This window comes from Saccopteryx leptura, chromosome 2 (genome assembly GCF_036850995.1).
Source record: "Saccopteryx leptura isolate mSacLep1 chromosome 2, mSacLep1_pri_phased_curated, whole genome shotgun sequence".
Classification (NCBI taxonomy): domain Eukaryota; kingdom Metazoa; phylum Chordata; class Mammalia; order Chiroptera; family Emballonuridae; genus Saccopteryx; species Saccopteryx leptura.
The window spans coordinates 25,308,232-25,321,744 of NC_089504.1; the positions used below are offsets into that span (position 1 = coordinate 25,308,232).

A 13,513-nucleotide genomic window follows, 5' to 3' on the forward strand; every position below is an offset into this window, starting at 1 on the left:
GTTGACTTTAACCAATAGGTGAAGGGAGTTTTTATTTTTTTCTCTTGTAAGATTTTTTTTTTGAGTTTAGAAACCTGTTACCTGGGTGAGCAGGCACCAATAGGCGAAACGAGACGGGAGCGCAGGGATTTGCCCTGTACTCTCTGGGAGTTGTAGTTTGCTAAAGGTTCTGTAGGCGCCCGGTGGCCAGGAAGGAACTACAACTCCCACAACGCTTCGCGCCGTCCGCCCTGCCTCTCGCTGGAGGCTCTGGCCGGGCTTTCCAGTACCGCCTCTCGGCGGCGGCAGCAGAGGCACTATGGCTGACGGTGGTGGCGGCAGTCCAGCCGAGGCGACGGGTCCGCGGGACTCCCCAGGCCGGGCCCCGCGGGTTCCGCGCGCGGCCGGGCCGGGTTGTGTCGCCGGCGGCAGCTGCGGGGAGACCCCGCGAACGGCCGCGCTGGCGCTGCGCTTCGACAAGCCCATCAAGCAGGCCTTCTACAACACCGGGGCCGTGCTGTTCGTGTGCCTGTGCTGCGCCGCCGCCGTGCTCGTCTACTTCATCCTGGAGGCCTTCCTGCGGCCGCTGCTGTGGGCCGTGCTGTGCGGCACCTTCCTGCACCCCTTCAAGAGCTCGCTGACGCGCGTGGGCCGCCACTGGCTGCAGCGCCTGCACCGCGCGCACACGCCCATCGTGCTGGCCGCGCTGCTGCTGCCGCTCTGCTTCGCCGACTACGGCGTCGAGGCCCTGGGCGAGCAGGCGCTGCGCCGCCGCCGCCTGCTGCTGCTGCTCGGCGCCGGCGGCCCGCTCCTCTACGGCCTCTACAGCCTGGGCAGCTACCTGGGCGTGCAGGTGCTGCTGGCGCACGCCGGCGCGCTCATTTGCCGCGGGCTGGACTACTTCAGCAGCCTGTGGGTGAGTGAGCCTCGGCCCGGTCCCTCCGGGGCCCCGGCGGGCGCACGGCATCCTTCTCTGCAGCCCCAGCGCCCTGGGGTGCGATTCTGCAACTCCTCAATGTGCCAGGGCGACCAGAGGTCCACGCCTGTGCGGCAATGTCCGTCTCCGCCCTCCTTCCTGTGCATCTGAGGAACTCGGCGTACTTCCCTCCAGCGAGAGGGCGGGTGTGGTTTGAAACAGCCCCGCGGTCCCTCGCCCCGGCCCCGGCCCCATTCTAATTGACCCTTTCAGGGGGATATGTCCCCTGCTGGGAATTGCTGTTCCGCTGTGCAGGTAGACGCTCCAGAGCATCTGGCAAGGTGGACTTGAATTTACTTCTGGTCGTGGGTGTGGGATAATGCTCTGGCCATCTTCAGTTCTGCTCACGTGGGATTTTTCTGGATGTCAGAGCTGGAAGGGACCTTAGAAATCCAAGATTAACCTTTCCCGATTAGAAGAGGTAACTTCTAACTCGGTTAGGGGTATTTAGGGACAGGCAGGGACGAGTTGACTCAAGATTCTCAAGTCCTGAAACAAAGCTTTCTTAATAGTCCAGGGCTGCCTCTCACTCAGTTCAGGTGATTTCAGTATTCTTTGTGGGAGGCCCTGGGTGCTGAGCCACCTGGGCCTCTTGCTGGCCACACTGTCCTTGGGAACTACTTATGTTGTGCAAGTACTGCTTGTACTACATACAGGACATCTCCCTCCTGGATTGCTTAAGCAGACTGGGTGAAAGAGAAGTAGATTCCTGATTGTTGGAGCACCCTGGGCTTATTCTTAGGCTACACGGGAACTTAAGAATTGGAAGGGATTTCAGAGGTAATCTAGTGACAGACACATGTCCTAACTTAGATCAGACTGTAGACCAGTTAATTATTCAAATATTTAACTGGGGACTGTTAAAAACAAGTGGGTACATAATGCATAAGAAAGTTAATTTATCAATAAACAGTACCATTTAAAAATAATTTTGTTAGTGTTCAATGCACCTGGATATCAAATGGCAAAATATTTTTTCTTATCTGTCCAGCAGGGTTTTGACTTGCCCTGAGTTGTTGGTAGAGTGATGATTGATCCCAGAACTCCTCTCTTGCTTTACCAGGTACCACTTCTCAGGTCAAGGGAAAAGTTGATTATGTTAGGTACTGGGCTTTGTGAAGGTTTTTTTTTTTTGTATTTTTCGAAAGCTGGAAACGGGGAGAGACAGTCAGACAGACTCCCGCATGCGCCCGACCGGGACCCGGCACGCCCACCAGGGGGCGATGCTCTGCCCCTCCGGGGCGTCCCTCTGTTGCGACCAGAGCCACTCTAGCGCCTGGGGCAGAGGCCAAGGAGCCATCCCCAGCGCCCGGGCCATCTTTGCTCCAATGGAGCCTCGCTGCGGGAGGGGAAGAGAGAGACAGAGAGGAAGGAGAGGGGGAGGGGTGGAGAGGCAGATAGGCACTTCTCCTGTATGCCCTGGCCGGGAATTGAACCCGGGACTTCTGCATGCCAGGCCGACGCTCTACCACTGAGCCAACCGGCCAGGGCCTGTAACCGGCCAGGGCTTGTGAAGGTTTTAAACAGAGTGAGATGGCCCTGACTGGCCAGGGCCTGTAACCGGCCAGGGCTTGTGAAGGTTTTAAACAGAGTGAGATGGGCCCTGGCCGTTTGGCTCAGTGGTAGAGTGTCGGCCTGGGGTGCAGAAGTCCCGGGTTCCATTTCCGGCCAGGGCACACAGGAGAAGCGCCCATCTGCTTCTCCACCCCTCCCCCTCTCCTTCCTCTGTCTCTTTCTTCCCCTCTCTCAGCGAGGCTCCATTGGAGCAAAGATGGCCCGGGCACTGGGGATGGCTCCTTGGCCTCTGCCCCAGGCGCTAGAGTGGCTCTGGTCGCAACAGAGGGACGCCCCAGCGGGGCAGAGCATCGCCCCCTGGTGGGCAGAGCGTCGCCCCCTGGTGGGCGTGCTGGGTGGATCCCGGTCGGGCTCATGCGGGAGTCTGTCTGTCTCTCCCCGTTTCCAGCTTTCGAAAAATACAAAAATAAATAAATAAATAAATAGAGTGAGATGCAGGCTCTGACTTCCAGGTGCAGATAATCACATTGGACCATAATCTAGAGATAACAGATACACAGGGTGGGGCAAGAGTAGGTTTACAGTCTTATGGAAAGTAATACGAGAATTAATAATATAAGGATAAACTAGTTCACAAACCCACAACTGTAAACCTACTTTTGCCCCATCCTGGCCATTCATTACCCACCAGTTATGGGTCAGCAAGGTACTAGGGAGCGCCTCAGCCATAATTGTACAATGCTGCCTGTGTGTGCAGCTGCTGAGGGATCAGACAGAAGCTTTGATCTCTAGGAGCCCTGGGCTATTTCAGTTGTAGGAGGGAGGGATGTGCAACAACCCCCTTTCAACTCCTGGAGCTTGCTGGGTTGTCATATAGAAGGCTGCTGTAGAGTTAATTTACTCTTTATTGTCTGATGCCTTCCTCTCTTCAGGAGAGGTTTCAGAGGTCCGGAGAATGTGATCATCCCAAAGTCACTCATAACTGATCAAATCCACAGTTCGTATTTATGGAATCTCAGTTCACTGTTCTTTCTTCTTTACCTTGTTGCGCAATTCAGTTAAGATCATTGAATGCCTCTTACATAGAAAGCAGAATACTGTATGCTGTTAAGAAATATAAAAACTATTATGACTTGATTCCTAGCCTCAAGAAATGGTCTTGTCAAAGTCAGACATGCTTATAGATTCTGCTAACATTTTTTTTAATTTAATTATTTTATTTTATTTATTCATTTTTAGAGAGGAGAGAGAGACAGAGAGGGAGAGAGAGGAGAGAGAGAGACAGAGAGAGAGAAGGGGGGAGGAGCTGGAAGCATCAACTCCCATATGTGCCTTGACCAGGCAAGCCCAGGGTTTCAAACCGGCAACCTCAGCATTTCCAGGTTGACGCTTTATCCACTGCGCCATCACAGGTCAGGCTGCTAACATTTTTTGACTGTTGATATTGCAATTTACTGTAATATACTGTAACCAAGACTGAGTAGCTTACCTACTACGCTGTAGGATTTTAGAAAAGAAAGACCTAGATATATGGTGTGTTTTCATACTAGAGTAAGAAGTTGAATACATGGGTAAATTGGCATGATTCGTGGAAAATAAAGCGATTCTACCAGCCAATCTCAGCGGAGAGAGAAGAAGAAGAACTGGATACTTGTAAAGGTGTTCGCAGCTCAGTGTGTATAGTTTTGAATATCTTTTCCCGGAAGATAAACCCTCATCTTTATATTTTACTTAAATACTCTTGTATGGTTTGTGGTTGGGCAGAAGAGAAGGGCCAAGATTGATTGGCTAGAAGCAGAGAGGGAGGTCAAGCTAATGAATTATTATTATTTTTTTTATTAATTCATTTTTAGAGAGAGAGTAGAGAGAAAGAGAGAAAGAGAGAGAGGAAGGGGAGGAGCAGGAAGCATCAACTCCCATATGTGCCTTGACCAGGTGAGCTCAGGGTTTCGAACCAGCGACCTCAGCGTTTCCAGGTCGATGCTTTATCCACTGCGCCACCACAGGTCAGGCTAATGAATTATTTTTAAAAGGCTTGAAACTCAGATGTTCTGCTCAAGTAGTGGGGGCTAGGGAGAAGAGGAGAGAGTTAGAAAGCCCATTATAAAAGAGACAATATGAGATAAAATTTGAAGTGAGTAGGGAGTGGTGGAGGGGCTAAATTGAAAGTAGAGCCCGGGTGTCACTGAGTTTGAGAGAAACAGGCTTGTGGTTGTGGTTCAGCACTGGGGTGGGTGGCTGGATCGGGGTGAGGTGTACCTGGGAAGCAGAGACAAGGAGTTTTCAGCTCAGTCAGAAGTGCTGATTAAGGCCTGACATGACCAGAAAATAGGTCGTGTGACTGGGCAGGGGGCCGGGCCCACTCTGTAACTTTTCTATTTCATAGTTCACAGCCAGTGTGGTTTTGTAATCCCAAGCCAGGGCTGTCTGTTAGAGAAAAACAGTCTTTATGTCTGGACAGCTTGTAAATTTGAGCCTGCTGCTGAAGAGAGGTGTAAATGGGAGAGGCAGAGAGAAAGGCTACATTTAAGCCTGTCTGCGTTTTGGAGAGCTGACAGTACAAACAGTTAAGGTGCCATTTTTGAGCCGTGAACCAGGCTGTGGATTAAGGTGCTTTCATGTGCTTTATCTCATTCTCGCAACAATCCTGTGCAGTAGGAGGGATTTCACAGGTGAGAAGACTGATGAGAGATTTATCTAGTCTATTAGTAAATGGTACTCAACAGACCTGTCAGCAGTTGAAGTCCCTTTGTCATCAAGACCTTCAATAGGATTTTAAAAAGTTTCTACCTATATATTGTGTTTAAATATTGGTTTACTTATTTTTTTAGTTTATTTAAGTTAAGGAAACAAAATAGAAGAATATCAGGCTTGGACTAACCAGGCATGTTCCCCAAAAGACCCCTGGATTCTAGTCATCTAGAAACCTTAGCCATCTTTTTTTTCTTTGCTCTTATTCTTGTATATGTTCAGTTTTTTCCAAGTCCTGTCCAGTTTTCCTGTAGCGTCTTCAGGGCCTGAATTTTCCTTTGTTCCCAGTTTATCTTCCCAGTTCAGTTCCTCCCCTCACTGTGGGTTACTTCAGTCTTCTAGCTCTTTCCCCTCACTTTAGCCTCTTAACCAGGAGTCCCCAAACTATAGCCCCATGGGCCGCATGCGGCCCCCTGAGGCCATTTATCCAGCCCCCGCTGCACTTCCGGGAGGGGCACCTGTTTCATTGGTGGTCAGTGAGAGGAGCATAGTTCCCATTGAAATACTGATCAGTTTGTTGATTTAAATTTACTTGTTCTTTATTTTAAATATTGTATTTGTTCCCGTTTTGTTTTTTTTACTTTAAAATAAGATATGTGCAGTGTGCATAGGGATTTGTTCATAGTTTTTTTTTGTTTGGTTTGTTTTTTTTTGCATTTTCCCGAAGCTGGAAACGGGGAGAGACAGTCAGACAGACTCCTGCATGCGCCCGACCGGGATCCACCCGGCACGCCCACCAGGGGCGATGCTCTGCCCACCAGGGGGCGATGCTCTGCCCCTCCGGGGCGTTGCTCTGCCGAGACCAGAGCCACTCCAGCGCCTGAGGCAGAGGCCAAGGAGCCATCCCCAGCGCCCGGGCCATCCTTGCTCCAATGGAGCCCTGGCTGCGGGAGGGGAAGAGAGAGACAGAGAGGAAGGGGGGGGTGGAGAAGCAAATGGGCGTCTCTCCCATGTGCCCTGGCCGGAATCGAACCCGGGTCCCCCGCACGCCAGGCCGACGCTCCAACGCTGAGCCAACCGGCCAGGGCCTCATAGTTATTTTTATAGTCCGGCCCTCCAACAGTCTGAGGGACAGTGAACTGGCCCCCTGTGTAAAAAGTTTGGGGACCCCTGCTCTTAACACTCCATCTATCCTGCTTACAGGAAAAGACTAACCATTTATGAGATGAGTAGTTCTTTTTAAACAGTTTCAAATATTAGACTATTATGCTGACTTAGTAAGTGAATTCTAAACACTTAATCATCTGTTGCACCAGGCTCCCACATAACTCAGTGCTCAGGGTTCTTGGCATTTCCCCATGATGTAGAGCTCTCAAGATAAATCTGGGAAGCTAATGGCCTCCCCCTCTCCACCATTTTTCTTTGCTGGGAGTGTTTTGCTTTTTCTGTCTCCGTTCAGACCTGGAAAGTCTGAAGACTGCAGTTTTTGCAGTAGTAATAGCTTCGTTTTCTCTATGGTCTCTGATTCCATTGTTTTCATTTTACTTTATAAAGGAGCACGAGGTGGAAAAGAATAGTGGCTGAAAGATGAGAAGAGTGTAAATTCTAAACTGAACTCTTGTCAATAACTTGCTTTGTGACCTTGAACAGACCAGGGCTCTTCTCTGGGCTCTTCAGCCCCAGTTGAAGTGTGGGACTATTTTGAACGATTTCTAAGGTTCTTCGGTGTTCAGTTTTACGGATGCTGAGAGTTCGGCATTGTTGCCGGTGAGGCTCGTAGGGAGTGTACAGAAGCCATCCAGGCCTACCCAGTTCCACTTCTGAACCCTTCTCCAGGTGCATTTTTGCTTGCCTGGCAACAGTAAGGAGGAGGATTTCCAGTGCTTAGATTCTTTCTCAGTTAAAGATTTTGATTTTAAAAGATTCTTGACTCTTCAGTTCCCATACCACAAAGAGAACAGTTTTCAAATTTGCATTAAGCTACCTTAAAGGAGAATGAAGTACTTGAAGCAATAGTTGGTAAGGCTGTGCTTAGGGCTGTGGCTCCATAACTTGGGAAGAAGTCTGTCAGTTTATTCTCTCAGGAAAGTGTTTTGCAAAGACATGCAACAGAAGCGAGCCAAGTTGTTTTTCCAGTTAATACCCAGATGACAATAAATAAAACATTAATGTAGTTTAAAAGGCAAAATCTGCTTATGATTTATGCATTTAATTTTTTTAAAGAATTTATTTATTGATTTTAGAGAGAAAGGGAGGGAGAGATAGAGGGAGCGAGATCATAGTTGCTTCACTTTAGTTCATTTATTGCTTCTCTTATGTGCTTTCACCAGGCAAGCCCAGGGTTTTGAACTGGCGACCTCTGTGTTCCAGGTCGATGCTCTGTCTACTGTACCACCACAGGTCAGGCTATGCATTTAATATTTTTTAATCAGAAAAGTATATGTGGGTAAGTCAGATGAAAGGAAAATGTGATTGTTAGTTTGCTTTACTTGTTCTAAATAAATGTTGCCAATTTTTATGTAGAGTCTTGTATTTAGCAATTTAAAAAGTTAGACAGAGGCCCTGGCCGGTTGGCTCAGCGGTAGAGCGTCGGCCTGGCATGTGGAAGTCCCGTGTTCGATTCCCGGCCAGGGCACACAGGAGAGGCGCCCATCTGCTTCTCCACCCCTCCCCCCTCCTTCCTTTTTGTCTCTCTCTTCCCCTCCCACAGCCAAGGCTCCATTGGAGCAAAAGATGGCCCGGGCACTGGGGATGGCTCCTTGGCCTCTGCCCCAGGCGCTAGAGTGGCTCTGGTCGCGAAAGAGCGAAGCCCCGGGTGGGCAGAGCATCGCCCCCTGGTGGACGTGCCGGGTGGATCCCAGTGGGGCGCATGCGGGAGTCTGTCTGACTGCCTCCCCGTTTCCAGCTTCAGAAAAATACAAAAAAAGAAAAAAAGTTAGAGCCATATGTAGTGGTTTAAAATAAGGATTGACTGTATGATTTTGAAAAGGACACTTTGCTTTGAAGAACATAAGTTTGGGAAAATATGACTTCTTAAGTATAAAGTATTGCTCATTGATTTATGTTGGGAGGAAAATTCATACTTGAAAAAGTTTGCTCAGAAGCTAAGCGTATCTTTCAGAGAAATAAAAAAGTTTTTTAGTTATTGATTTTAGAGAGAAATAGAGAAACATCTTTTTGTTGGTCCACTTATTTAAGTACTCAGTGGCTGATTTTGTATGTGCCCTGACCAGGGATGGAACCTGCAACCTTGACATTTGGGGACAACGCTCTAACCAACTGAGCTACTCAGCTGGGCCTGAAAAACTCTCTTAAAGGCACACTTTAAGGAATCCATACTATAAATTATGTATGAAATTTGTTTACATCCTTATTTTCAGTTTATTTATATTTTAAACAATTTTAATTTATTGATTTTAAAGCAAGAAAGGAAGAAAGAAACATTGATTGTCATTCCACCCATTTATGCATCCGTTGGTTGATGCTTATATGTGCCCTGACCAGGGATGGAACCCACAACCTTAGTGTATTGTGACAATACTCTAACCAGCGGAGATACCTGGCCAGGGTAGTTTAAGTTAATTTAAAGAATATTTAGCAATTTAAAAAGTTGACTCAATAAAACATGTTTGTTATATAAAAACAATTTTAAGCAGCATAGAAGTTTATATGGTAAAAATGAATTGTCTCTCTTCTCTGCTACCATTTTTACTGTATGGATATTGTTACTGATGAATAGTCTTCTAAATTTATTTTTATGCCTGTGTGGGCATATAAAACAGAGGTTTTCAACTGCCATAGTTTTCATGCTGGTCCACGAAAGAGTTAACCAACCTCATGTTGTATGAAGGTTACGGAGTCAATAATCAGCGGGTGTATAAATTTGCACTTGCATAAATTTATACTGTGTCATTGAATATAGATATTCATCATGCCTTTGAAATTCTGAATAATTGTTCCATTTTTGGAGATGCTATTATTTAAATAGTCCTCTATAAAATGACAATTAGCTTATTACTACTTTTTAATATTTTAAACTGCCACAATGAACATTTTTATATCAGTCTGCACAGTGTATAGTGTTTCTATAAACCAAATTCCCAGAAATGGGACTAAGGAGTATATTTAAGTGATTATTTTGAACTGAAATGGGGTTATCTGTGCATTTCGAGTTTACTAGGTAAAGACAGCTACTTCACTTTGAACCGTGAGTTTTCTTTAAAGAAATCTGAAGTATGCAATCTATTTTTTTCTCTTCCTGATAGTGATACTGGTTTCCCAAGTACAGATAAGAAACAACAGCTTCTTGGAGATTGGTTTTAAAGTATCATAGGCTTAAAATGTTAAAGTTTTTGCTTTTTGCAATACTCTAGCTCAGTGGTCCCCAACCTTTTTTGGGCCACGACTGATTTAAGTCAGAAAATATTTTCATGGACCGGCCTTTAGGGTGGGACAAATAAATGTATCACATGACCGAGACAAGCATCAAGAGTGAGTTCTTAGACGGATGTAACAGAGGGAATCTGGTCATTTAAAAAAAATAAAACATCGTTCAGACTTAAATATAAATAAAACAGAAATAATGTAAGTTATTTATTCCTTCTCTGCGGACCAGTACCAAATGGCCCACGGACCGGGGGTTGGGGACCACTGCTCTAGATCACTGAGAGGCGACTCTCCTACTTGGTCATCCCTGACAGTGGTCAACTTCTGTTCAAACACTTTTAGTGATGGTAGCTTTATTCCACTTTTAGATTGCTATAGTTTGTTAGATTTATTCTCATTGAGCTGAAATGTGTTGCTTCCTAATCCCGCCTACTATTTCTGCCGTCAGAACCACAGAAAAAAGGTCTGATGCCTTCACGAGATGACATTTCCCCAGCTATTCAAAGACAGCGATCAAATCTTGACATTTCCTTTTCTCAGCTGAAACAGTTTTCTGCCTGACCAGTTGTGGTGCAGTGGATAGAATGTTGACCTAGGACACCAAGGTCCCAGGTTCAAAATCCTGAGATTGCAGGGTTGCTGACTTGAGCCCCAGGTTGCTGTCTTGAGCAAGAGGGCTTGGGTGAAGCCCCCCAATCAAGGCATGTATGAGAGGCAGTCAGTGAACAACTAAAGTGCCGTGACTATGAGTTATGCTTCTCCTCCTCTCCCTGCCTCTCTCTTCCTTCTTCTCTCTTCCTCTTTGTCTGTCTGTCTTTCTCTCTACCTAGAAGACGGTTTTACCCCCAGCTATATCCATATCTCCTATGTTGTGATTTTCATTTCCTTTTCCAGTCTGCATTTGATTGCTGATGTGGTTCCGTGATGCAAAAGTCATGAAAAGAATCACTTACCTTGATGTGACTATTGTATTTCTATTAATAGGCAATCACACCAGGTATACTCCCCACTCACTCTGAACTAAAAAGTAGTTTAGCTGCCTTCTTCCCATTCTATACTTATGCAGTTGAGTTTTGAATCTAAAGCAGAATTTTTCACTTTTCTTTATTGAAGTTAATCTTATTTGAATTAGCCCATTGTCCTAACTTTAGGATATCTTTTTGAGTCATTATAGCCATTTTAATTTTGTGTAATCTTTGAGTTTGATTATATGCCTCTGGTCTTTCATCTAAATTACCAAATGTTGAGTAGAGGAGGGCTGATTTCCCCTGTGTAGCTTGCCGCTGAAGGTCATCTATTAGCTGAGGATCCTTTTTTATTTCATCAGTTTTGTAGTTGCCAAAACTGAATGCTTTTGTTTTCGCTTTTGAATATTGGAGCTGCTTTTCCTCTTTTTAAATTTTTTTTAGCACCACTCTTTTCTCTCCTTCTGGTCAAGAAAGCAGACTTTGGAGCCACATTTCTGGATTCTAGGTCCCCGCTTTGTGACTTTTAGCTGTGTGACCTGGGGCAAGTCACTTCCCTGAAGTCTCAGTTTCTTTATTCTGTAAGATGGGAATAATAGTTCTTACTGCCTGGGATTATGAGAATTAAATGTGTTCATAAAGATAAAGCATTAGAACAGGACGTGGCCCCCATAGTAAGTGTTATGGAAGTGTACTATTATTATACTCAGATTTTGTTCCGAGTTCCGCAGTCATATCTCAGTCACTCAAATCCCAGGGTTACATTTGTGTGGACCTGCACACTTGAACTTTTTGAAGCTGCTGTAGTCTCACTTCCCAGGTACTCATATCTGGGGCTTAAGAGCTCTGTAATAGTTCATCTAATAGAATTTATTGGAGAAAAATATTTTAATATCCTTTTCATTATAAAAGAATTAAGTGTTTCTTTTTTTTTTAGAATTAGTGTTTCTTAAAGACAATTTGGAAAATACAGAAAAAAGTAAAAGGGGAAACAACTTACCATCCCAAAAGAGTCATTAATTTCTTAGGACATTACTTTTTCTTCATTGTACAGTAGATATAATCATATCATAATGTGTTTCTGTATTTTTCTTTTCCAAATATCACTAGAAGTATATTTATTTATTATTATTATTTTAAATTTTATTTATTGATTTAATTGAGAGAGGAAGGGAAAGAGAGAATGATAGAGAGACAGGAACATCAACCTGTTCCTGTATGTGCCTTGACCAGGAATCAACCAGCAACTTCTGCACCTTGGGTCAATGCTCTAACCCAGTGGTCCCCAACCCCCAACCCCCGGGCCGCGGACCGGTACCGGTCTGTGGGCCACTTGATACTGGTCCGCAGAGAAAGAATAAATAACTTATATTATTTCCGTTTTATTTATATTTAAGTCTGAACGATGTTTTATTTTTTTAAAATGACCAGATTCCCTCTGTTACATCCGTCTAAGACTCACTCTTGATGCTTCTCTCGGTCACATGATACATTTATCCGTCCCACCCTAAAGGCCGGTCTGTGAAAATATTTTCTGACATTAAACAGGTCCGTGGCCCAAAAAAGGTTGGGGACCACTGCTCTAACCACCCTAGCTATCTGACCAGGGCAAGAGTATTTTCTATTACAGGGAGTCCTCGGGTTAGGACAGTCTGGACTACAATGTTTTGAGTTTAGGACGCTCACTCCCATAAAAACTTAAAAGAATTGAGATGTATTTCAGCTTATGCTGTTAGCGTCATACTTACAGACTACGTGGATGAACTAGTTTGGTTGTGCGCGGTTGAAGAATATGTAGTAACACAGCATATGAGTGAGAGAGTTGGCTTCCCCCAGTATGCTTACCTATGCCATTTTGGACTTTTTTTTTTTTTCTGACAGAGAGACAGAGAGAGGGATAGACAGGAAGGGAGAGAGATGAGAAGCATCAGTTTTTCATTGTGGCACCATAGTTGTTCATTGATTGGTTTCTCATATGTGCCTTGACAGGACGGGGCAGGTGGGTGCTACAGCAGAGTGAGTGACCCCTTGCTCAAGCCAGTGACCTTTGGATTCAAGCCAGGGGCCATGGGTCATGTCTGTGATCCCATGCTCAAGCCAGCGACCCTGTGCTCAAGCCAGCAACCTCTGGGTTTTGAACCTGGGGGTCCTCTGCACCCTAGGCTGATGCTCTAATCCACTGCACCACTGCCTGGTCAGGCCATTTTGGACTGTTAAAAGAGCAAGTGTTCCGATTGTGTTAGGCTAGGGTATGTTTCAACTTACACCAAAATTTGGGTTATGTCACTGTTGTAGGGATGGAACTGTGTTATATAACCTGAGGACCCTGTGTGTGTGTGTGTGTGTGTGTGTGTGTGTGTGTGTGTGTGTGTGTGTGTAGTCTTTGCTTACAAAAACTGATTTTAATTGCTGTATTACATTTTCTTAAGTGAATTATCTATAGTTAACCACTTTCCGGTTGTTCAACTTTTAATTTATCAACTCTTCAGTATTCTAAATTACACTGATAAGCTTTTTTATTTTTTTGTATTTTCTGAAGCTGGAAACGAGGAGGCAGTCAGACTCCCGCATGCGCCCGACCAGGATCCACCCGGCATGCCCACCAGGGGATGATGCTCTGCCCATCCGGGGTGTTGCTCTGTTGCAACCAGAGCCATTCTAGTGTCTGAGACAAAGGCCATGGAGCCATCCTCAGCGCCGGGGCCAACTTTGTTCCAATGGAGCCTTGGCTGTGGGAGGGGAAGAGAGAGACAGAGAGGAAGAAGAGGGGAAAGGTTGGAGAAGCAGATGGGCGCTTCTCCTGTGTGCCCTGGCTGGGAATCGAACCCTGGACTCCTGCACACCAGGCTGACGCTCTACCACTGAGCCAACCGGCCAGGGCCTGGCATTTTTATTTTGAATAGAATTTATTATTCCTTAGTAAGGTTCCAAAGCTGAGTTCTCAGGTCAGAAGTTGTAAACATTTTTAAGACCTAAAGACTATTTTTATTGATAGAGATGA

At 45.7% G+C, this 13,513-nt stretch overlaps 1 protein-coding gene across 2 annotated transcripts in view; it reads left to right on the plus strand.

Moving 5' to 3' along the window:
• The first annotated feature begins 248 nt into the window (after positions 1 to 248).
• TMEM245 (transmembrane protein 245) overlaps positions 249 to 13,513 on the plus strand; it is an 81,780-nt gene continuing 68,515 nt past the window's right edge. Inside the window, exon 1 of one of the 2 annotated variants that reach the window (XM_066367492.1) lies at positions 249 to 895. In XM_066367492.1, the coding sequence (XP_066223589.1) occupies positions 299 to 895 (597 nt within the window). In that variant the 5' untranslated portion in view covers positions 249 to 298. The remainder of the gene's footprint in view (positions 896 to 13,513) is intronic. The other variant, XM_066367491.1, reaches the window with a different exon arrangement.